The following is a 25603-nucleotide window of genomic DNA, read 5'->3' as shown; positions in this document are numbered from 1 at the left end:
TCCCCTGGAGCTGACACCCTGAATTTGGACTTTTAGCCTACTTTGACTGTGAGGAAATAAACTTCTCTTTGTTAAAGTCATCCACTTGTGGTATTTCTATTATAGCAGCACTAGATGACTAAGACAGTCACGCACTAGCCCAAAAGGGATGGTCCTTTCCCAGTGGAGATTGTTAGGCTGTAGTAGAGTAACCGTGTGGCTGTGGCCAGTGGATAAATTCCTAATCAAACCGTTCCCATCCCTCACCGATGGTGCAAAGCAAAGGTACACGGTATGTCTGGCATTACTTTTATTTTGTCCAGAGGATTCGCTTTGGAATACATTTAGCATAGTCTGGAAACATCACAGAAGCAAAAATATATAGGGAGATAAGTAATATGGAGGCAGAATACTTGATGGTGTTATGTGGCCTGCCACTCTAGGGAAACCCTGAATCAGTTGGAGACTGCCTCATGATAATTGTGCTCTTTATACATCTGAGGGGTAGGGGCACGAGAGAAATTATAGACCACGCTGCAGACTGCACTAACTGAGCCTGTCCTAACCTGGTCTAGGAAACAGCGATATAGGGGCTGAATTTTTTTTTTTTTTTTTTTTTCATTTTAAAAATCTCTATTTGACTATCTTGGCAGTCCAGAATTTGTTTTCAGAGAAAGAAGAAGTAAAAAACCGGTGGAGAAGACTCCTGTCTTTCAAGCATGCCCTTGGGCTGTATATAAGAATCCTAAGGAGTGGTAGGTGTTGGTTATCCTGCCTATTATCTGAGAAACTTGGACCTGGAAGAGATGGTTACCTGCAAGCCATAGCATGAACTTCATCTCTTGAGTCTCACCAACGTAAAAGAAAGACTACAAACAGTCTGATGCTACGAACAGTTCACTAGCGTTAAACTGGGCCTGGGCAGCGCCTGTTTGGAAGGTGGGCTGGTTTAGAGGACCCTGCTTCTCTTAGGGTTGAGTGAAAACAAACCAAAAAACAGCATGTTGTAAACCTGAGTCTCATGATGGTAAAATTCAGATTTATAGTAACAGTGGACCAACCAGCTTTTTAAATACTGATCAGAGAAGGGATGGCTTATTTTTAGCAGAGATTTAAGAAAAAGCAAGCCTCAGACCTACCACTCGCTTACAATTTTGCTGGGTGCTAATTAATGTGATCTTTCTGTCTACGTACGTTGGACTGTTTTCAGAAAGTATAATGGGTAAGCCCTCATGATCCTTGTGCTGTGTTTACAGGAGTGGCAGGCTACCATCTTTCCCAGCTTGGGTCCTGCTTTGGCTCAGAAGACTCTTATGGCTAATATTTGATAGCTCTCTGGAGTAGCCAATCCTATGTCTGCATAAGATATGTAGATAAAAAACTTTTGGTTTTTAACTGATTTTTTTCAGCCACGTTTGTATATATATGAATTTTCCTCACCAAAGATGACTTCAAGTTCTAGTAAAATCATTTTTACAACTCTCCTAAATATACTTCTCTGTGACGTTTCATTTCTCAGATTATTTCTTTTGGTAGGATTTAAAGCTAAAAAATTCAGCATGATCGTGTCCTTCCTTTTCTTTTTAATTATACGAGGAGTGAGAATCGATGTGATCAGCAGTATATAATAGTTCAGTTTTCACAAGGAGGTAAAAAGTTTTTGCATAATTCAATCAGATTCTATTGTAGGACTCAGTTCAGTTTTAGGAAATGCTTTTACTTTCAATGAAATGATGAAGTGTTCGAGTTGTAATATTGCCTTTATGATTATTCACTTTTTTAAATCTAAAACGAAAACGAAATAAAAATATTTTTACAGTATAATTTTTATGGCTGTGTGTTTACTTAATTCATCTTCTTAGTCTCCAGTTTGCCGTTTTTAATGATGACAGCAGTAGCATCATTACAGTTTTCAATTCAGATTACATTCCTGTATTCTGTATTGTTGTAAACCGTGTAAGTTATATCCAAAACAATGGATATTTTGAACATGCTGTACAACTTAATATCCAATGTAATCTCTTAAAGCTATTAAAGTATTATATTAGAAAGTAAATATTACCTAAATGAACTTCTGAAATAAAAGATTCACAAGTAAAAACTGTCTTTGTGTTCAGCCATTTCTGTACATACTTATTAATATCATGTTAAAAGTGCTCATCCGATGCTCTAAAAATAGAAGTCACTGCTTTTCATCAGTCTCTGAACTCTTGACAGGATGTAGATATAATTCTTTAAGTAAAATGGCTCACGCTGACATAAATTTATAGAGCAAATAATATCTCCTAAAACAATCATACAGGCAAAGATAGGTATAACATATCTTTACCTGTTTTAGCTGTTCTCCATTGCTGTTACAAGTAATTCCACAATTTTAGACTCCTTAACTGAAGCGGTCACAATTTTTTTTTTTTTTTCATTTCTGGACTTTGAATACAAGTATTCAGTTTTAGTATTTGGCAGGAATGATTAGTTTAGCATTAATATCACATAGAATGTATACTTTTAGAGTGACATAATGAGTAGCTTAAGATACACAAGTTGAGCAGGGGAACCAAGAGACCTGAATTCTAGCCTGGCTCTGTGACCTTGGGCAGTTCACTCTCCTCTGTGTGTGTTTTCTCAGTAGATAGAAGGGTTTGAACAGAATGGTTTCTGGGACCTAGCCAAACCTTTCATTCTCCACATGTTCTAAATAACTGGAGCTTTTTTATTTCAGCCATTTAGAAGAGAGCTTTTTTGGCACCGTTATAACGCTCTACTGCTTTCTGGAATTGCACAATAAATGTTTATCTTTGTCTTTATGTTTCAGTGTCATTTTAAATACCAGTATTGGACTTTAGTTTCTTGATACCCAGAGAGTTCATTGAGGATAGAAAACAGAACATTTGCTTTTTTTTGTTATGGTTCCATACTGTTGTGGTTTTGCGGCCTTTTGTCTGTTTAAGGAGTCCTGATAGCGCAGTGGAAACTCTGGTGGCGCAGTAGTTAGCTGCTAACCCAAAGGTTGGTAGTTCAAATCCACCAGGTGCTCCTTAGAAACTCTGTGGGGTAGTTCTGCTTGTCCTGAAGGGTCGCTATGAGTCGGAATCGACTCCACGTCAACGTGTGTGTGTGTGTGTGTGTGGTGTGATAGCGCACTGGTTGAAGTGCTTGACTGCTAATCAAAAAAGGTCTGTGGTTCGAGCCCACCAGCTGCTCCGTGGAAGAAAGATGTGGCAGTCTGCTTCTTTAAACATTCACAGCCTTGGAAACCCTATAAGGCAGTTCTACTCTGTCCTGTAGGGTCGCTGTGAGTCATAATCTACTTGACAGCAGTGGGTTTGGTTTTTTTGGTCTGTTTCATTGAATATAAGTGACAAGTTACTATGTCTCATAAAATTATATCATGCAAACATTTAATGTGTACCTGTCTTGCTAGTTGAGTATCTATATCCTGGTAGGAGACATGCTTCCAAATCTTTTTTGACTGAAGAGTAGAAAAACACATAAGCCTAAATCACTTGAGTTTTTGATGATTGTCTTTAAGATTGCAGAACCTAATCACTTGTTTTATATGTTATTGCTTAGAAATCTCTGGAACATTTGGATAATGTGACAGTTGCGATGCAGTGATGTCGACTCTCTGTCCGCCACCATCTCCAGCTGTTGCCAAGACAGAGATTGTATTAAGTGGTGAATCACCTTTACTAGCGGCTACCTTTGCTTACTGGGACAATATTCTTGGTCCTAGAGTAAGGCACATTTGGGCTCCAAAGACAGAACAGGTACTTCTCAGCGACGGAGAAATAACTTTTCTTGCTAACCACACCCTAAATGGGGAAATCCTTCGAAATGCAGAGAGTGGAGCTATAGATGTAAAGTTTTTTGTCTTGTCTGAAAAAGGAGTAATTATTGTTTCTTTAATCTTCGATGGAAACTGGAATGGGGATAGGAGTACATATGGACTGTCAATTATACTCCCACAGACGGAACTTAGCTTCTATCTCCCACTTCACAGAGTGTGTGTTGATAGATTAACACACATTATTCGGAAAGGAAGGATATGGATGCATAAGGTAAGTGCTTTTGAACTTACAAATCATGCTAACCTAGCCATTCAAAGTTTATCTTCTGATACATTTGTATCTGATTTTTCAAAATTTTATCCAATTAGCTTAAAAAAAAAATCTTATCATGTATTTTGTGTCTGCCTTATTAGATATAGATAGATCTAGTCTGGTATCTGTGATCTTCATAATAACCTTGCAAGGAACGGGGTGGTAGCTCCACATTACAAGTGAGATGCTAAAGCTTAGAAAACTTAAGAAACATAGTAAGTTTTAGATTTGTGTTGGGAGCCTTTGACTCTAAAAGCTATATACTGTTCTGCATTGTACAACCCTTTTACTTAATACTGTGGGCGTAGGGATAAGCAATTAAAAACAATTGTTTCATAAGCGGTTAGACATGTAGCCTTTGGCTCTTTTAGCTTCTTTGCCAGGTTCCCAAGTCTGTAAAGTGAGGAAGTTGGACTAAATGATTTCTGAGAAATATTTCTTTTTAATTTTGCAGATTAAGCTACAGAAAATTATTGTTACCCCTAAATTCTGTGGTTCAGTGTATATAGTGATATTTACATTTCCATATACCTTTGGCAGTTTGAAAGAACAAATTTAATTCTCCTTCCTGTTTTCCAGTTTGGTACGAACCTGGAAGTCTATTTAAGCATTATTAACTTTACAAGACTTTTACCAGATAGAAAAGAAAAACAGTATCTTTCCTAAGAATAGTTTTTTTTGTTTATTTTTTTACGTGTTTTCAGGCTTGCTTTCTTATTTCTCATATGTGTATGAAAATCATTTAAAATCAGGAAGCTCTGTCTTCTCCAGATAAAACATGATCTTTTTTAATTTGAAAAGTTCAAGTCATTTTCCTTTGTGTAACTATACAGATGTTAATTGAGTGTTCTCTGCTTAATTATCTGGTGTTGGCTTTAGAATAAAGGATGTTTTTATTTTATTTTGTATTGTCTATGAGAGCGTGGATTTGTTGGATTAATTTCCTGCCCTTTTTTATTTTTGTACCCTAAAGTGGAAAGTATTTTTCCCATGAACTAGATACACAAGAACATAAGTCAGCCATTTAAGTTTTGAAAAATAAACATTTTTAGAAATTATTATTAAATAAACTTTCTCTTGCTCAGGAAAGGCAAGAAAATGTTCAGAAGATTGTCTTAGAAGGCACAGAGAGAATGGAAGATCAGGTAGTATGCATCTATCAGATAACATTCTTCCCACTACATACGCCTGTAAAAGGCTGATGACGCCTTTTGTTAAGCCCAAGAAGACATATTCCTTGGACAGAGTGAGCCTGAAAATGAACAGAACCTTTATGGAGATGTGCAGAATAAACCTGAATAAAAATTTTCATATCTTAGGCTAGAAGAGTTAAATAAATAAAGGATAATATTAATTGTATCTACAAATTAATATTTTGCTATGTATTTTCTCTGCACAGAAAAAAGTTTTAGATAACTTATTCATAGGAAAAATCAAAATTTTTATATGCACTTTCTTTAAGGTATTGCTTCTCAAACATTTCCATGGAAGTCGCTGTAACAGTAGGAGATGGTGGGAGGTGTAGCCTTAGATGTCCGAAAGTGCAGTCACAGCTCTAAGCACAATATTTCTCTGAAGTCTGGTGTTGTATCTTTAAAACTCATTTAAGTTACATTTTACTCCATGACATATCTATTCTTTTTAATATTGAAGTTTGCCAGTGATATTCCGCTCTCATCCCCATTACCCCCCGAGTTTCCAATACCATTGATTCTCTAGGAAAATACATCATGTTTATCCCATGGCTTTGAATATCCTTGGGGAGCAGGCACCAGGTTGAAGAAGCATGATTGTAGGAACATGGCTTCCCTTGTGGAAATAAAATGCAAACCCTTTCTATAGGACAGAGAAGTTCTCCTGAAACGAAATCTCCAATGGAGAAAGAGTTCTTTAATCCTATTACCCCTGGCATGTCACCCTCATTACTCCCTTTTGTAAAACTCTAGTCTAAACATGCTTGGATTGCCTTTTATCTGGTTCCTCATAACATGAGTAAAACAGATGATACTTTAAAAAATAACTTTTCCAAAAACTTACGAAAGTACAGGGACATAAGCAAGGAAAATACAGAACCCTATAAAATGTTCTCCTTTACAAAATTGATATGTTTGTACTTTTGTAAATAGCTTTCCAGGCCAGTGGAGGTAATTCTGGGGTGAAGTCTTGTTAAGAAAAGATTTTCTTTTGTTAGGAGATACCCAGCTTTCACTTGTCGTGGTCAATAAGTAGAGTCCCCAGGTAAAGGGTGACTTGACTCTCATCAACCTCCAGGAGTACCCGGAGGTTATGGAGTAATATAGTAGAATTATCTCAAGATGGAAATTTAGAACCCAGTGAAATTCTGCCTTTACTGGGATTTTTTTTTTTCAAACCAGGAACTTGTACTTATAAAATTGACCGCTTTTAATTAATTTCTGTAGTTACCTTTCTTTTAAGGGTTCTTGAAAATGTTATCCTACCCCATCTATGTCTGGAGGAAAGTACATTTGGGACAAACTTATTCTGGAGTTTTTAAAGGGGACACATCGTCCTGCTGAGAAGTTCAAGTTAGTGAAGTCCAAGGAGGAAAAGAAACTTGAGGACTTTTCAGCCTTACAGGATTTTTTTGTTGAGCTTCAATGAGGAAATTCATTTGCTGAGATAACATTTATGAAGTACCATATATGTCTAAATATAAGGGAAGGTATTTTCCCAAAAAGGAGCCCAGGTGGCGCAGTGGTTAAGTGCCCGGCTGTTAACTGAAAGGTTGGTGGTTCAAACCCACCAGCTGCTCCGTGGGAGAAAGATGTGTCCATAAAGATTTACAGCCTTGGAAATCCTATGGGGCAGTTCTACTCTCCCCTGGAAGGTCACTGTGAGTTGGAATTGACTCGACAGCAATGAGTTTGAGGTTTATTTTTCCAAAATTATCCTTTCTGAAAAGTCTTTGCAAATTTCTCATTTGTGCGTTCTACAACTTTATTGAGCAATAAATACTGTTTGGGAATGACATATTAGACTAAAAGAAAAAAACCCAATTAATCAGTGCTAGTTTTGGATGCTTATCGCTGTCATCTGATAAAATCAGTTTACAAGGAAGCAAATTTAACAGTCTTTATTGGGTTGCGTGTGTTGGATGTAATTGTAAAGTGTTTTAAGGATTATTTTAAAAAGCAAAACAATAAATGATTGTGTTGTGGAGGATACTACAGAATAAATTTAAAATAATAAAATTTTCTATGTTATGTAGAGGGGCTTCTGGCTTAGGCTAAAATTTCAAGAGACAGCATCACATTTAAATTCTCAAGCAACTGACATGATAAGGGACTCTGAAAAAATGAGTTGGATTAGCCAGGAAATGGCTCTAGTGATGACAGAGATTCTAATGTTGAAGGTGCATATGAAGAGTTTTGATAACATTGTTTCATGAAATGTGAGTGAGGAAAAAACTATTGTTAAATTAATCTTAAGCAATACGTGATTAAAAAATATATTTTTTAGCTAAAAATTGATACATTTGACAGTTTCATCTACATCTCTAAAGGATTACATATTCAAGTTGATCAAGAAACTGGGGGTATTGAATAAATGAGGGATCACTATAACATTTGTGTTATTCTGTGTTGTCTTAAATTTGATTTCTACAGACTGAAAATTTCAAAATTACTTTTTTGAGATGTAGTAAGTAAGTAATACTACATCATTTTTGAGATGTAGTATTACCTTGAAAGAACTCTAAAGGAAACGTTTCTGTTTTATTGCTTCTTAAATGTAAGTAATGATGTTGATTTACATTTGGGTAGATTGTACCCTATTTGAATGTGGAGGTTGAGTATTGATTCAAGCTTTTCTACCAAATTATTTGCTAAGGATTTCAAAGGTTTTCTAGGCTTGGCTTGCCTCATTTTTTGATATGAAATGCATAGATGACCTTTAATTAACAAGGGGTTTTAGATCTTAAATTTCAAAGGAGATTCTTTTTAAGTTTAGCACAGTGATTTAATTATTGCATGTAATGGTAAATGATAAATCAGTGATTCTGTGCTGACTAAAGAATATTATTCTTAGAAAAATGAAAATAAGCTTTAAATAGCATATAAATTCTTTAGAAATTATTTGAAATAGTAAACTTGTTTGGGGCAATGTTTGAACAAGTTACCAAGTATTTCCATCAAAGAGTTTTCATTTTTATTGTATTGCCCAGCTTATCCCATATTGTGTGATTTTCTTCACATCATTTTACTCTATTATGCAGGGTCAGAGTATTATTCCAATGCTTACTGGGGAAGTAATTCCTGTAATGGAACTGCTTTCATCAATGAAATCACACAGTGTTTCTGAAGAAATAGATGTAAGTTCTTATATTATTAGATAGAAGTAATTGTACCCTTTATCAATTCTCTTTAGTTATATTATTATTCTGTATATTAATTATATTCTAATTTTAGTAGTATGCATTTTGTTATGTCATATCAGCTGCGAGAAACCTCTTTAAAGGGTCAAAAAGCAAAGGTGTTGCTTTGAAGACAAAGGTGCTCTGACCTACCTCATGGTATTTTCAATCACCTCATATGCATGCGAAAGCTGGGCAATTAATAAGGAAGGCCAAAGAAGAATTGATGCTTCAGAATTACGGTGTTGGCAAAGAATATTGAATATACCATGGTCAGCCAGAAGAAAAAACAAATCTGTCTTGGAAGAAGTACAGCCAGAATGCTCCTTAGAAGCAAGGATGGCAAGACTTCATCTCACATACTTCGGACATGTTATCAGGAGGGAACAGTCCTTGGAGAAGGATATCATGCTTGGTAGAGTAGAGGGTCAGTGAAAAAGAGGAAGACCCTCAACAAGCTATGGAATGACACAGTGGCTGCAACAGTGGGCTCAAACATGGCAATGATTGTGAGGATGGTGCAGGACCAGGCAGTGTTTCATTCTGTTGTACACAGGGTCGCTATGAGTTGGAACCGACTAGATGACACCTGACAAAAACGGCATACATTATAAGAATTATTATCCGCTTTGACAAAAAGCACATGTAAAATCCTGAATTTTGTGGCCACAAACTTTTTTGATTAGCAGTAGGGTAAAATTAAATGTATTTAATTCATTTCACCACTTTTGTATTTCCTAGAAGTGGGAGAGTTCCAAACCTTAGAGCAGCAATCAATATTTAATGTAGTGCTTTTTGTAGCAGAGCAGTGTACAAATCAGTGGCTGTTAATGTAAGTTTGCTTATATTCACTAATTTAGTTCCCTTAATTGTTTATTGAGGACATTTTAAATCAGGCACTATGTGTATATAGAGATGTCTTTAAGAAGTTATTCTTGTTGTGCTCTAATTTTGTCATTAAGCCTTGTCTCCTGGTTCTGACAAGAAGAGGAAGTTGTTGTTGTAAAAATTATTGCTTGACCTGTCTGACCAGCTTTCACGTTTGTTCTTCTGAAAGTACATAGTAATGCACACAGAGGTTGTTTTACGGGGTCTTTTGATGCTCAGTAATGAGGACGATGTGTTATGCAGGACCTAGATGTCAGAAAACCTGGAAGTGTTATTTCAGCATTATGATATAGCCAGACTAATTGTCTTTTTGGTGTGTTTTAGATAGCTGATACAGTACTCAATGATGATGATATTGGTGACAGTTGTCATGAAGGCTTCCTTCTCAAGTAAGAGTTTTGTTTCTTCTCATAAAAACTGGATGAAGCAGATATTAATCTTATGCTCACCTATGACAAGATTTGTAAGGAAGAAAATATAACCCAGATTATTCTGAGGACAGCAATTGCATTTCTAACTGTTGCTTATCTTAGTGTTATTTTTCATTCATTACATGTCTGCGACATATTTTATGTTCTACTGTTTAATATATAAAGAAGCTGAGTTTCCATAGTACCCAAACAGGAAATCTTGGTCCCTTATTTGGTTCTGGTTTCTTGTTTTACTTCTCATTGAAGTTGAAACTAAGAACCCTTTCAAATTAAATTCCACTGTGAATGGGCTTAAGTTATTTAGGCCTAGAAAAGAAAATTATTCATATTTGTACTGATCCTTTCCATCTTAGAGTAGAGCTTAGTACTTAAGACTGTTGGCTGGAAAACCAGACTTCTTGGGTTACTCCTGTAACCCTGGGCAAACTACCTGAACTCTCTGTGCCTCCATTTCTTCATCTATAAAATGGGAATAATAATAGTATCTACTTCATAGGATTGTTACAAGGATTGAATGAGATAAATCACATAAAGCACTTACAACAGCACTTGACATGTAATAAGCACTTAATTATAGCTATTAGCTAATATTTTCTGTTTATATTTCTTGAAAATGATAATCAATAGCCAATATTTTTTGAGTGCCTGCATGTTAATTCCCATCCTAAGTGCTACATGTATTATCTCGTCTTCTGTTAGAGTGTTTCTTTGTGATTGCGGGTTATCATGAAATATTATTTTTAAAAATGAGGAGTGAAAGGATAAAGTATTCGCTTTTATGTCGTCAGTCTTTTCCTTTAGGCTCACAGTGAAATATCAGAAGTGTGATAACCTATAACCTTAATGACTTGAATCAGAAGCACTTTAGTCCTCATTCTGCTTAGTCATGGCCATATATATTTTTTTAATCCAATTTGACTTTAAATAAATCGCTTAACCTCTCTACACCTTAGTTTCTTCAGCTATAAAATGGTACTGTTTTGCTAACTAGATTGTTTTCAGGTTCAAGTAAGAGAATCTCTATGCAAGGCCTCTGGAAAATGTAAAGTACAAATAAAAAATGGCATTGTGCTTATAGCCTTGGTGTTCATCTTGTAAAGCTATTCTCAGTTATTTGCAACTCAGTTGTGTTTGTTCATTTTTTTTAGTTTGTGAAATTGTTTTGTGGTCTATAGTTTTAATCTTTTCTTTTTTTTCACCTTCCAGTGCCATCAGCTCACACCTACAAACATGTGGCTGTTCTGTAGTCGTGGGTAGTAGTGCAGAGAAAGTGAATAAGGTAATTTATTTTTTAATTCAGCAAATGATCTCACTTTTTAGTACTGCTAACATATCATAGATTGTAATGTAAAGGTTAGGTAGCATTAAAATGTTTTAGTAGTATAGAGAGGCACTATAATCTGACCAAATTGCTGTGACATCCTGTGGGAAAAGTAAGTTTGAAATAAACTGTTTGGGTATGAAGTTATTTATCAGTTTCATTTTGATAACTCATAAATACAAGGCTCGGTTGTATATAAATGGTTTTGAACATATTTTAAAGTATTTTTTTAAATATTAATTAAAATTAGGTATTTTAAAATATATTTGTTTTCTATTTCCTTATGTTATCTGTAATAAATGTGAAGATAACCATGTGTCTTTGGTACTAGTTCCAAAGAAATGTTATTTGATCAGTCTTCTTGACTTCATTATCTTGGTTTTCTCCTTAAATCCATCTCTTTTTGGGAGATGGAATTTATACTGTGTTCAGTAACATTTGTGACCACTTCCTTCAGTGCTGTGTGAATTAATAATTAATGAACAGTTTTGGTTCCAAACGTTAGTCAGTAAACTAAGGGATCTTGTGCTTTTCTCCACTGGCCATTAGCATATAGAGTCAGAGGGAAGTGCACGTTATCTGTCAGTTTGTCGTTGTTGTTGTTAGGTGCCGTCAGGTCGATTTCGACTCATAACGACCACATGTGACAGAACTGCCCCATAGGATTTTTTAGGCTGTAATCTTTACGGGAGCAGATCACCGGGTCTTTCCCCCACGGAGCCGCTGAGTGGGTTCAAATTACAAACCTTTTGGTTATCAGCTGAGTGCTTAACCATTTAAAAAGGATCCCTTGGTGGCGCAATGGTTATGCGCTCAGCTGATAATTGAAAGGTTGGTGGTTTGAACCTGTCCAACAGCTATTCGAGAGAAAAACCTTACCTGCTCCCAGAAAGATTATAGAGATTGCAGCCTAGAAAACCCTAGAGGGCAGTTCCGCTGTGTCACATGGGGTCACTATGAGTTGAATATTGACTCAGTGGCACTCAACAACAGCAACAATTGAAAAAAAATTTATTTACATGGGAAATATGTTGGGGGTGATTATTTGATTTACAAAGATATTCATAATTTATTTTTTTATATAAGCAACCCTCTGCACTTACATTGAGTTTTGATTTACCGAAATTCTATTTCTTATATAACCGTTTAGAAACGTACTATGTAGAGATGTTAGTATACTTCTATCATTATATTTCATCTAGTGATTAGCGATCTTGTTTATTATATATATCTGTTACCCCAAAAGGCAGCTTTCCATCTATGTTCCCCAAAGCCTTAGAGTTCCACAGAGAGACTTCTCAGTCGGCTTTATAGGGGAAGAGAGGCCTGGTGGTTGGGGCTCTGTGTTTTCCACATTCTTCTCATTCCCTACCTCTTTCAACAGAGTAGCTTTCCTGATAATCTTTCTAATTTGAGAAAGGGGTTGCTGCAGCTCTGGGTTGGAAACTACTGTTTTAACTTAATAACTCTCCGTATATAGTCCAAATTGTAGTGTAGCTACATGACCTTTTATATTTCATAATAGAGTTATAGGTCAAATCTTAGAATCAGAGGTTTGTAAACCCTAACTAATGGACTGCTTATCTTAAATTTGATAGAATTAATGCTCATTTATTGAAGTATTTGAACACTTCTTGATATTCATTATAATGGGATTTCACATGTAAAAACTATTACTGTTAAACAGAAGCTGTAATTCTGCCTAGTTTAACTGCGTTTAATTTTCTTGCCCAAAATTGTCTGCTTGTCTAAAAAACATTTGCTACCAGGTGGAGATACAATTATTGATTGTATTAGGTCATTGTTCTCAATGAAGTAAGAGTTCCATGGTCAAATAAGTTTGAGAAAGTTTGCATATTATGTCCTTCTCCTGGACAGTCACAATACATACTCAGACGCTAAAGGTTTTGAGATATCATACAGTAAATTCACGAAGGATTTCCCAAATGTATTTGACCATAGAATCCCAGTTTTAAGCAACAACTGTTAAACTCCATGAACTATACTAGGTGACTAAGGAATACTTGTTTCTCTGGATGTATTTTATTGATAAGAACAATTGAAATTTCTATTCAAATTTCTTTCATAAGCAATGGCCTTTTTACTTCATATTTTAATGTTTAAAATCTTTTATTTTATAGATAGTGAGAACGTTATGCCTTTTTCTGACTCCAGCAGAGAGAAAATGCTCCAGATTATGTGAAACTGAATCATCATTTAAATATGAGTCAGGGCTCTTTGTACAAGGCCTGCTAAAGGTAGAGTTTACATTTATCACAAGTGAAACCAATTTTTTTAAAATCATTCTTGAGACTCTAAAAATATATTTTAAATATTGGCATTTAATGCATCTTATGTTTATATACCCAAAGGCTGACTTCCTTTTCCCTACATCATAGGTCTGAGCATAGAGTATATACCTTATGGATTTATAGTTAATAGCATCAGTGAAACTCCACAGAATATCCTTCTTTTGTTCTAGTTTGGTTGCCTATAGCTGTGTGTCTGGCCTCAGGATTTTTTTTTCTTTTCTTTTTATACATGATTGAATCAAATTACACATCTGAAATGGGAACATTTCTTTTTACTGAACAGATTTGAATTTTGGTGTTAACCGTTGTGCATGTATGTACCATATTCATTTATTGGAAAAAAAATCTAAGCTGCTCTCTATCTTGAAAGTATATAGGATTTGACCAGTTCATATATATGTACACACGTGTGTATACGTATATATAGATGCACACATATATATATATATATATATACATATATATATATATATATGGTACAGGACATACATACATATATGTATATGGTACAGGGCCAGACAGTGTTTTGTTCAGTTGTACATAGGGTTGTTATGAGTCAGAATTGACTCAAAGCTATCTAACAACACCAAAAATATATGTATATCTACATATATTTACATATATATTAAAAATTATATTTTTCTTTAATTTAATTGACTCTTTTCAAGGATCAAAACAGATAAACTGTAAATTTGCACTTATCTTTAATAATTAAAGGGAAGAAAATTGTTTGCATTATTGAATCTGTTACTGATGTTTCAGTTATAGCCCTGAAGAAGATGACTTGAAGGAGCGTCTTTCCTAATGGTTATTTGATCCTCTCCTAGTGAATGCTTTCTTGAGGATGTGAGCATGACAAAATAAGGGGAAAAAAGTGAAAAATTGATACAAGTAAAAATTTCATCCAGTTTTTACATTTTCAATAATATTCAGGCTGAGCTCAGAATAATAGTATTTAAATACAGTAACTAGTTGAAGCAAATACATTCCTAATATAAATTGTACATATCTGAAAATTAGAACTCCTTCCATTTGAAGGCATAGTAAAGTGCCTAATGTTTTTATTTCTTCAGCAACATCTCATTTAATTATATAATTTTAGCCTTTATAGACCTGTGCCACATGTATAGAGAAAACCTTGAAACTGATTTAATGGAAAAAATATTTGTTAAGAGTTCTCCATGAAAGTATAAATTGTATGCCCTTCTAAGAAATAAATTGACATATATATCAAGAGCCTTAAAAATGTATAAAACCTTTAACTTACTGTTTCTACTTCTGAAAATCCATCCCAAGGAAACAACTACATACGGAGAAAATTTATTTACAAAGACAATTATCACAGCCCTGTTTATAAGAGTGAAAAATTGGAAATAGCCTTCTGTCTTCTATCCGTAGCACATAGCACAGTATTTCCTACACAGTAGGTGTTCATTACATGGTGACTGGCCAACCAACTATACCTGGAAAAAGTGAAATATTTTCTTACTATAAAAATACATATTCAGATTTACAAAGAGCATATAAATAATCAAGAAGAAAAAATGTCACTTGTAATCTCATAGTCAAGTGAATAACCTCTTAATATTGGGCATCTTTCTTGTCTTTTCTTCTTTGTATTCATTTTTTTATACCCCCCCCCCAAAAAAAAATTGAATTATACTCTACATGATCTAACCTGCTTTTTCTTTCAGTGTCAACACATAAACTACAGCAGCTTCATTTTTAGCAGCTAAATAATAAACCATTTTTATTTGTTTAATCACTTCTCTGTTGGATGCTTACATTACTTTTGATGTTTTAGTATTAAAACCAGTGCTGCCGTGAACACTCCTGTCACTAAAACTTTGCTCACTAAAACTTTGCACACAATCATGATTAATTTCTTAGTGTAAATTTTTAGAGACGAATTTGCTAAATCAAAGCCAGTTTTTTTTTTTTTTTCCTCATTCAAAAATAATTCTTCGTATATTTTGGCCTATAGGAAAAAGTAACTCTTCCTTTCATTATGACAGGATTCAACTGGAAGCTTTGTGCTACCCTTCCGGCAAGTCATGTACGCTCCCTATCCCACCACGCACATAGATGTGGACGTCAATACTGTCAAGCAGATGCCACCCTGTCACGAACATATTTATAATCAGCGTAGATACATGAGATCAGAGCTGACAGCATTCTGGAGAGCCACTTCAGAGGAAGACATGGCTCAGGATACGATCATCTACACAGATGAGAGCTTCACTCCTGATTTGTATGTAATGTTCTTGCCTTTTGCTTGTTATTAAGCAGTAGTAGGAAACTGTATCATGTATGAGTGACAGCAAAACAAACAAACTAGACTGTTTGAAGGGAAAGAGATATTAGCAGAATTATGTATGAAGAAACATGTCTTGGTCAAGCATGTTTTCTTAAATGCCCACTCTTCTTAATATAGTTGTGTTTCTTCTAAGATAGGTTAGATCAACCCTTAAAAATAAATATTTAAGAATTTATTTAACAAATATAAGTTGAGAACCTAGGCACTGTACTAGGTGCTGGGAATAATAGTCAACAGGGCAGCCCTAGCTCTTAAATTGCTTGTAGTTAAGTGTATAACAGTCAGTGTAACGGTCATTCAAGAGGCTTCTTAACCAAAAAAGTAATTCCAAGACTTTTTTTCTTAACATATAAATGCAAAAAACAGCAAAAATTGTCAAAATAAACAGGGTGTTCTTTTTGTATTTTATGTTGTGCTACTCATTTTCTACCACAAAGTCAGGTAAGTAAAGTAAACAGAGAAAAAGGCATGATAAAATGTTGTATGTGGACCTTCCCAATTAGGGAGGAAAAAAAAAAAGATAATATATCTGTAATCATAAAACCACTTTAATGTTCTGAAATCAGAAAAAGAATTGTAATATATTATTGTGGTTCTCTTTAATCAATAAAGTACATAGTGCCTGGCACAGAGAATGTGCTCAGTAAATGTTAACTATAATAACCCAGGTTTAAGTGTGTAAGGCAGCAGTAAAATGGCACAAGGAACCCGGTCCTGTGTTTCTGAGAAAGGTTTTAAGCTGAGACAACAGACACGGGGAGTACCATTAGCTACACAGAAGGTGTTGACCAAACGTGTAGAATAAGGACAACCATGTCCAAGAGATCCCCAGCGTCACGTGTCTCTGGGTACAGAAATATGACTGAATATAGGACCCATCTTTCCTCAGCTCTGCAGTGCTCCTTGTTGCTATCTTAGAAAGTTTTAGGGGAATTGGATTAGCAAATAATTTGGTCAAAATTGGAATTCCAGATCCCTAAATTTTCACATACTGGTAATTTTGGTACATGTGTGGAAGTTGTCATAATTAGTTTGTACTTCCACTTTTTTGGTTGTTTGGGAGCTTTTGATGGAGAATTTAGTGAACTTAAAATGCATTTGCAATCATTTAGTATTTTTGTTTACTTTTTAGAGGAGGTATGTGTGTATCCTTTTAACATATCTTACTCATTTTTAGCCAGCTATTCTTGTTTTATTGGTTTGATGATAATGTCATGAATTTTTAAATTTTGTTTCCACCTCTAAGTAAATTTTCAGAACATAAAATTGCCCAGAAACAATATTTTCAACCACTAGGTTGTGTGTTAACTTTTATGTACATGGATTAATTTTACCCTAATGCATTTTCAGCAGTATCATTTATTCTTTAGTTATCTTCCATTATAACGTTTTAAAATAGTTTCACTCATTGCTAATACATGAAAATTCAGTTACTGGAAATGCTCTTTTTTTTTTTAACAACTTTTTAAAATCCAGTTCACTTAATGACCAAGACATTTCATTCAGTGAGATAGGTATATTCAGAACACTGGACTTGGATAGTCTATTCTCTCTCCAAGGCCGGAGGAGTGCTGTCAGGGCCCACATCAGCCACCAGTAGGACAGCCAGTCTTTGTGAAATGCTGATTTTTTTTTCCCTTCTTAGTTTCCTTCTTCCATAGTTTGGCATAGCCACCTCCTAAAACTAGGATATTTGAGGTACTGTGTATTTGCTTCTACACGCACGCCCAGCCTCTTTCCTTGCCACTCCTGGCATTATATGATGGTCCCTACTGTTTCCAGTTCTTTTCAGTTTAAAATCTTACCTTATTAAATGTTTTATTACCCCTGTGACCTGAGGATAACTTAGCATTCCAGTAAATTCTTTAGGAAAGTAGCAGGCAAGGAGAGTGAAGAAGTAAGAGAAGAAAATGAAGGGGCTGGGAAAAGAACAATTTTTAAATTTGTTTTGGCATCTACTATATCTTAGGTCCTATGTTAGATGCACATCATACGAAGTGTGAATTATGGCTTGAATTCTCACCGTTGATCATTGCCAGGGTAGTTAACACTTTCTGAGGTAGCTGGTTCATGTCACTTGCCAGATGGTGAGACTGTGGATGAAAACCCCGTGGGCCTGATGTTTCAGATAATTATCTGGGTGTGTTCCTTTATCCCATTCTAATGTTTCTTAACATTCCTCCCTTTACCTTTTTTCTTCCTGAACTGCTTATTAGAAGTTACTGTATATAAAGTTAAGCTTTTATATTTTGTTTTGTTTATTGGTTGTAGTGATGGTGTGTTTATTTTTGTTGTGTTATTTTCAGCATTTTTTAAGATAGCAAGAATTGATAATTACACTTACTAATTGCCTAAGGCTGTCTTCCTTGATTTTTATTTATTTATTTTTTAGTAAGGTAGGTAGATGTATATATATGTACCTTTCCTGAGAACCGCTCATACTCTTTAGAAAAATAATTGCATCCTGACAGACTCCAGTAGTATACAGATGTATTCTGGAGTTAAAAATGAATATATGTTTTATTTCTTCAAATACATACATACAGATATGTATCTTTATATTTATACAAATATGTTTATATAATGTCCCAATTCTAAGAATTGAATTTATTGGCTGGGGTGAGGAAGTGTAGAAAGTAGCATTGTGTAGCCGTTTCAACCTTTTGACTTTGTTTTTCTTCATAGGAACATTTTTCAAGATGTTTTACATAGAGACACTCTAGTAAAAGCCTTCCTAGATCAGGTAAATGTTGAACCTGAGATTGTCAGAATGAATGATGTGACATGTTTTATATCCTATGGTGCCTGTACTGCGTGTAGCATTATAGAATTGTCTCTGCTCTTTCTGAAGTATGTAAATGATCTTTCTTTTGATGGAGTGGCCTGTATATTAACACTTAAGATACAACATTTCCCCAGTTCAACTAAGAAATATTTTCATTTCAAGCACTAACCTATGACTAAAGAAAGGGTTTTTTTGTTTGTTTGTTTTTTGTTTTGGGGGGGAATATTTATTTATAGGAGCCCCGGTGGCACAGTGGTTAAGCTAACTGAAAGATGGGCAGTTTGAACCCACCAGCTACTCCGTGGGAGAAAGATGTGGCCGTCTGCTTCCGTAAAGATTACAGCCTTGGAAACCCTATGGGGCAGTTACTCTGTCCTATAGGGTCACTATGAGTCAAAATAGACTCAACAGCAGCTGGTTTGGTTTTTTGGTTTTTGGTTGTTTATTTGCCTTAATTGAACAAAAATGTCTTATAAAAGTTAGTATCACTTCTCTTTAAAGAATACCATCTTTATTGTCTCATTCTTTTGAAAAATCTACTTAATTGTGCATTTGAAGAAAATTATAGATAACATGGGACTTATTTCTCAATAGAACAGAGCCTTGTCATAATCCTGTTCTGGGGATCAGGCCAGGAAACTGTTATTGATGTAACTTTGAAGTAATGAAATCCTTATGTTAACTAGAAATTTTGGATCCAGGTCAGTATGGTCTGTGACATATTGCAGAGTTTAAAGATAATTCGTTGTGCTGTAATTCCATGCTTTTCAAGCTGAAATAAAACCCCTTCACCCCCTTCTCTCCCTACACGTGCACCCCCAACAGTGTCAGGATATGTGTGTCTCAAAACCATAGTATAAACATGGCTCAACTTCTGCGAGCTTCGATTTTATTTGAAGATGTGGGCAGAAAATGTCAGGTAACACAACTGGAAGTAGCTTATATCACGATTTTTAATATTAAAATAAACGTGGATTTATTTTGAGGTAGAATGCAAAATTTGAATACACTGTCAGATTGCTTCCAGACCCACGGCTTCCATCACACTCCTGTTTGTTAGGGGGCACTGGTGGAAATGATTGAGGAGGAGCGCTCTAAAGTACAGTATCTGCCAGACACCACTGTGATGGAAACATGCTGTATAATCAGAATGGGAGAAAGTTATTTACACAAATGATTCCCTTTCCTGCAGGTCTTCCATTTAAAACCCGGTTTATCTCTCAGGAGTACTTTCCTTGCACAGTTTCTACTCATCCTTCACAGAAAAGCGTTGACATTAATAAAATATATAGAAGATGATACGTAAGTAAAATTCCTTTACAGAAGAAAAACCTGGTATATTGTGTTTTGTTTTGTTCCCTTTGGACATCTTCTATATTAAATTTTTTTTTTATTTTTTTTTGTAGGCAGAAGGGGAAAAAGCCCTTTAAATCTCTTCGGAACCTGAAGATAGACCTTGATTTAACAGCAGAGGGCGATCTTAACATAATAATGGCTCTAGCTGAAAAAATTAAACCAGGCCTACACTCATTTATCTTTGGGAGACCTTTCTACACTAGTGTACAAGAAAGGGATGTTCTGATGACTTTTTGAATGTGTAGCTTGTTAATTATGTTTCATCACAATCATGATCGCTGTTAAAGTAGCTCAGTGGCGTGGGGAATGTCATTCCCTCTGGTCATGCCCCCAGAGTCCTACTCAGCAATTGCAGTTAAAGGTTACTTACACTACAGTTGTCAGAGAAATCTGTAAGGGAGTGTCAGCTGCATCGTGAGAATGGATGCCTCTTTTCCTGGGTGAACTCTCTTGGGATACAGACTTATGTTTACAATTATAATAAAAATTACTGCTATCTTTTAAAGATAAAATGGTAATAGGATATAAACTTGACCACAACTGCTGTTTTTCTGAAACTTATGATTCATGGTTTACATATATCAAAGTGAAATCTGGGTTAGCTTTAACTAGATAGAATACTAGTTGACTTTCCATCTTTTAGTGTTCCTTGGTGTGTGATTTTTGCTGTAATACTTTTGCAGTCAACTGAAAATGAGTGCATATGAATCATTTACCGTTCCACAGAAAGGAAGTCATCTTGAACATAGGTTAAGCTTTAGAAAGAAGATATTGATCAAGCAGATGTTTAATTGAAAGTAATGATTAGACCCTGTTTTGTAGACTTGGTCTCTAGGATTCAGTCTGTTTAGAAATGTCGGGCGCTGTGTATAGTCCCTGATTGTGGTGAACCACAGTCAGGTTATTTTGTTTGTTTTATTGTTATGGGTGTTAATTATCCTGTATAGCTGAGCGCTGTCCAAGAAAATATAGGTAATTGGATTTTATGTTTTAGGAGTTGTTGCCACTTTTAAAATTAATTTTTAGTAGTTTTGAGCCAAACTGAACTGTGCACCTCCTGTGCCTTTTTTTCCTTGGAAAATATGATTACTTGGAAGAAGTTTAGATTTCAGTAGTCAGTCATTTTCATCTTGTTTTCCTCTTGCACATTCTTGCCTTGTACCTGATTTTGGCAATCATTGTAACTTGGAGATTGTAAAATGCAGTAGAGAAGATACTAGCTAGTAAGATCTTTTTTCAGGAAAAGAGAACAGTTTCTGCCCGTATTTTTTAACTTGTTGCCATGTGTGTTTGCCTGCATCATATGAGGAATAGCTGGAGGAACTTTACTAAAGTGCTACTTTACGAGGTGCTACTTTGGCAGAACTAAGTGGTCTGTTTCTTTTATTTCCTTAATGTGTTTGGACCATTTTGCTAGCTATAAAATAACTAACATATTTTTGTGCTAGAACAGAGTTGACATATTGTACACAAACACAGATATTTTTATTTAAAACTGTGGAAGTAACGCAAAAGGGAAAAAATGTTTCTAAGAAACGGATAAAAGTGATAGACACCCCCATGCCTACATCCGCCAAATGTAACCAAAAAGAACACATTCTGTTCTGAAAAGTCATAATAGCCTTTCACATCGTGAATAAGAAAGGTACAGGCATCTTGGGTTTTAGACTTACACTGAACTAGATGACTGATTTCAGTATTTGCTCAGTCATGAAAAAGTTAATAATAGCACCTTATACTGTCCTATAGTTAGTGCTTTTTACAGAATAGATTTCTTATTTAAATACTGACTGATTATTTTATTTTGCTGGTTTTATTCTACTGTCACACAGAATGCAAGTTGTACAGTGAAATAAGTTATTAGAGCATGTGTAAACATTGTTATGTATCTTTTCTCCTAGATGGAGAATTTTGAATAAAATGTCTTAGAAATTCTGTCTCTTCGAGTTATTTATTCGGGAAAAGCAATACCGTGATATTAGAAGATGATTAGCTTCTGTCTTGTATCTAAACCATTTCTTTTCTTAATTTTGTCTTTTGAAAGAAAATATATTTAGAAATTTTCTATAATAGTGGAATCTTGTGTTTAGGGGAAAAAAAACTTTCTGCTTAACTTCTAGGGTTGCATTTTAATTTTTTTAAAGTATGAATATTTCAAATGGAAAATCATACTTAGCTAAATTCTTTTTTAAAAAATTCCTGTTATAATAATATTAACATGACCCAAATTGAAGTTATTCATTCCATGTATCCAGTACAGGTGTTCAGAGTAAAAGTGTAAAGAATGTAAACACTTTATAAAACAAGAAATAAAATTTACGTTTTTCACTCCAGGAAAAAAGTGTCATTTGTGAGTCTAACTGTTGAAGTAATTCTTTAAAAGAAGATTGATTCATTATATTACTGAGAGTCTCAAAGATGAAAGCAAAACATCATATAATGCTATAAAGTAAATATAAGACAGTTACTTCTTTCATATATTTTTATAATGCTGGGGTTAAACAGAAAGATAGTGAAATCTTATCTAGCACACTATTTTGGTTTGGGTGTACAGTTGTACAAAGTAATATTTTTCCTAGATCTGCAGCGTATAGCTTAAAGTTATAAAATAGTTAACCACCTCAGTTAACACACACCACCCACTGGACATTCTCAATCATCACAATACACTATAAAGCAGGTATTTTTTTCATTATCTGGATGAGGAAACTAAAGCTTAAAGAAGTAAAGTATGTTGCCTAAGGTCATACAGCTGTTGAGTAGTAAAGTTGGGTTTCAAGCCAGGCAGTTTCACTGGCTGCCATGCAGCCCAGCACCTAGCACCGTGCCTCCGTATAGTAGTACTCGTGTTATTAACTGAAAGAAGGGAAATGTAAGTATTGAGGGCCTACTAACATTCTACAGTGCCCAAGTGTGAATCCTTGTTATGCTGCCTGGGGAAGTTACTTAAACTCCCTGAAGCTCATTTTTTAAATATTTAAAATGAGCAGAGGGATGATAATAACTACCTCACATGATCTTTTAAAAAATTTAAGGGGTTTGTCTCAGTACCTGACAGGTACTTAATGCCTGCTTTTTTTGTCCAGTCTGCCAGTCTCTACCTTTTAATTGGGGGTGGCATTAACATTTAATAGCATTAAGATTTAATGTGATTATTGATACAGTTAGGTTAAATCTCTCATCTTGCCGTTTGTTTTCTATATGTTCCATTGTTCTTTGTTCCTTTTTTTCTTCTTTTTCTGCCTTCTTTTGCATTACTTGAGTATTTTTTTATAGTTCTGCTTTATTTCCTTTGTTGGCTTGTTAGCTGTAACTTTGTTATTTTCATGACTGCTTTAGGGGTGTAATGAGACTCCCTGGGTGGTGCAAGTGATTTTTCTTTTCTTTGGTTAGGGTTATAATATACATCTTATCAGTCTGTCTTTAAGTGATATACCATTTGATGTGTAGTATAAGAAAGAGTAGTATACTTTCATTTCTCCCTTTTCACCTTTGTGCGGTTGTGGTCACATATTTTACTTCTACATATGACATAAACACCAAAAATCTAAACCAAACCAGTTGCCATCTAGTCAGTGATGATCCCGTGTGTTTCAGAGTAGAACTCTACTGCATAGGATTTTCAGTGGCTGTGATCTTTCAGAAATAAATTGCCAGGCCTTTCTTTCAAGGCACCTCTTAAGTGGATTCAAACCACCAACAATACATGAAGCAAAAACTGAGAGAACTGTAAGAAGAAAGACATCCATAATAATTGTCAGATTTAAATATTTCTTCTCAACAATGTTTGCTAGAACAAGAAAACAGAAAATCAGTAAGGATATAGAAGACTTGAACAACACTATCAACCAACTTGATGTAGTTGACATTTTATAGAGTACTCAACAACAGAAGATTATACATTCTTTCTTGGAGACATGGAACAACAAGATGGACCATATTCTGAGTCATAAAACAAGTCACAATAAATTTAAAAGGATTCAAGCCATACAAAACATGTTCTCTGATCACAATGGAGTTAAATTAGAAACCAATAACAGATATCTGGAAAAACTTTAAATATTTGGAAACTAAATAGCACTTTTAAAAGATTAGGTAATTTCCAAATTGTGTGTGTGTGTTTGGAGGACAAGCAAGAATGAGTTCAGGGAGCAGGAAGAGAGATAGCAGAGTGTTGTGGAATGATTTTTCTAAAGAGTGAAACTAATCCTGCTTTGATGTCTCTCCCCACTACAGTCCATTCTTCACATTAATAACAGTATGATCCTTTAAAATCTGATTATCACTTCTGCTTTAAATGACTTTCCATCAAGTCCAGAATCCTTGAGACAAAATATTCATCTCTTTCCACCAGTCTGTGTAGTATGTATTTCTTTTGTTGCCTTTATTGCGTTATTCCTTTGGTTGTCTGTCTTCCCCTTTAGTTTAGAGGGGAGGATCCATGTGTTTCATTTTTTGCATGCCAGTATGCTGGGCACAGGGCATGCTTCCAGTAAATATTAGTTTAATGAATATAATATGAAACATTCTTTTCTGTGTCTTTTCCAAAGAGAAGATTCATTCCTTGCAAATTGGGATAAATGCTTTCTTTGTAATCAGAAACTTTTTTTTTTCTTTCTGAAAGTCCTTCATTAAAATTGAGCCTATGCACAACCTAGCTCTAAAATTTCAAAGACCTTAGGCAGTGATTTTCAATCTTTTTGAAGTAGTAACACCCTATCATTTTCTGTTTCTGCATTTGTGCCTCACTATTTAGTCTCTTGCTGAAATGTTCTTTTTAAATTAACTGCTTGATGAATTGCTAAGCAGTTTTCATCAGACTAATTAGGACAATGGTAAGTATCCATCTGTGGAGCGTGGACATTCAAGAAATCTGATCCAGTATTTAGAAACTCATTCCTGAGCTTAGAGTTGGCTCAAACTGGCACCTTCTGGCATTTGCTTGTGGGTGAGAAATGTGGAATGCTTTGAAAGCTGAATGGGTTTGTCAAGTTTTAAAACTCCCTTATGGCTAAAGCAAAACAACATTCATTGTTTGTTTGTTTTTTCTGCTTTTCTGTTCTTTGGATCCTGGATCTGCAAAAACACTTACACCCAGCATTTTGCTTCATGTACCTCTCCTAAGATGCTTCTGAAGATGTGAGTGATGTGGAAATCTTTTTATTGTGATTGTCCAGGATGTTCAGAACAAATGGAAAAAGTCAGCTTTAATGCTTGTGATGAATTTTATGGAGAAGGACCATATTTCTGCTTGTCATTGCAGGCATATAGTAGAGTAGTTACGAGCATGGGTCCTGGGGCCAGAATAAACCAAAAAAAAAACCCAAAGCTGTTGCCATCGATTCTGACCCATAGTGACCCTATAGGGCAGAGTAGAACTGCTCCATTGGGTTTTTAAGGAGCGGCTGGTGGATTCCAACTGCCAACCTTTTGGTTAGCAGCCATATCACTTAACCACTGCACCACCAGGGTTCAAATCCCTGTTTTTATACTTCCCAGCTGTGTGACCTTGGACAAGATATTTAATCTCCCTGTGCTGCCTCAGTATCGTCATCTATTCAACAGAAATAAGAATAGAACCTACGCCATAGGATTGTTTAAAGATTAAATGGGTTAACATGCAGAATGCTTGGAAGGGTAACTGGCACAGAGTAAGTACATGATAAAATTTAGTCGTTGCTGTTGTTACCATCATCATCATCACAGGAAAGAGTGCAAGTGAGGTGCTATCCAGAGGTCTTA

General features: G+C 35.1%; 1 protein-coding gene across 2 annotated transcripts in view; it reads left to right on the top strand.

Moving 5' to 3' along the window:
* The window catches only part of C9orf72 (C9orf72-SMCR8 complex subunit), a 27401-nt gene extending 2153 nt beyond the window's left edge, over positions 1-25248 (top strand). The window contains exons 2-11 of one of the 2 annotated variants that reach the window (XM_004387748.2): positions 3550-4037; positions 5165-5224; positions 8314-8409; positions 9664-9728; positions 10977-11049; positions 13233-13349; positions 15419-15654; positions 18406-18463; positions 19698-19807; positions 19912-21356. In XM_004387748.2, the coding sequence (XP_004387805.1) occupies positions 3594-4037; positions 5165-5224; positions 8314-8409; positions 9664-9728; positions 10977-11049; positions 13233-13349; positions 15419-15654; positions 18406-18463; positions 19698-19807; positions 19912-20098 (1446 nt within the window). In that variant the 5' untranslated portion in view covers positions 3550-3593 and the 3' untranslated portion in view covers positions 20099-21356. Of the gene's footprint in view, positions 1-3549; positions 4038-5164; positions 5225-8313; positions 8410-9663; positions 9729-10976; positions 11050-13232; positions 13350-15418; positions 15655-18405; positions 18464-19697; positions 19808-19911 lie in introns of both variants that reach the window. The other variant, XM_023741854.1, reaches the window with a different exon arrangement.
* The last annotated feature ends 355 nt before the right edge of the window (positions 25249-25603 follow it).

This window comes from Trichechus manatus, unplaced genomic scaffold (assembly GCF_000243295.1).
Source record: "Trichechus manatus latirostris isolate Lorelei unplaced genomic scaffold, TriManLat1.0 scaffold00192, whole genome shotgun sequence".
Taxonomy (NCBI): Eukaryota; Metazoa; Chordata; class Mammalia; order Sirenia; family Trichechidae; genus Trichechus; species Trichechus manatus.
The sequence above is the reverse complement of the archived record's forward strand: the minus strand, read 5'-3'. Positions and strand labels throughout refer to the sequence as shown.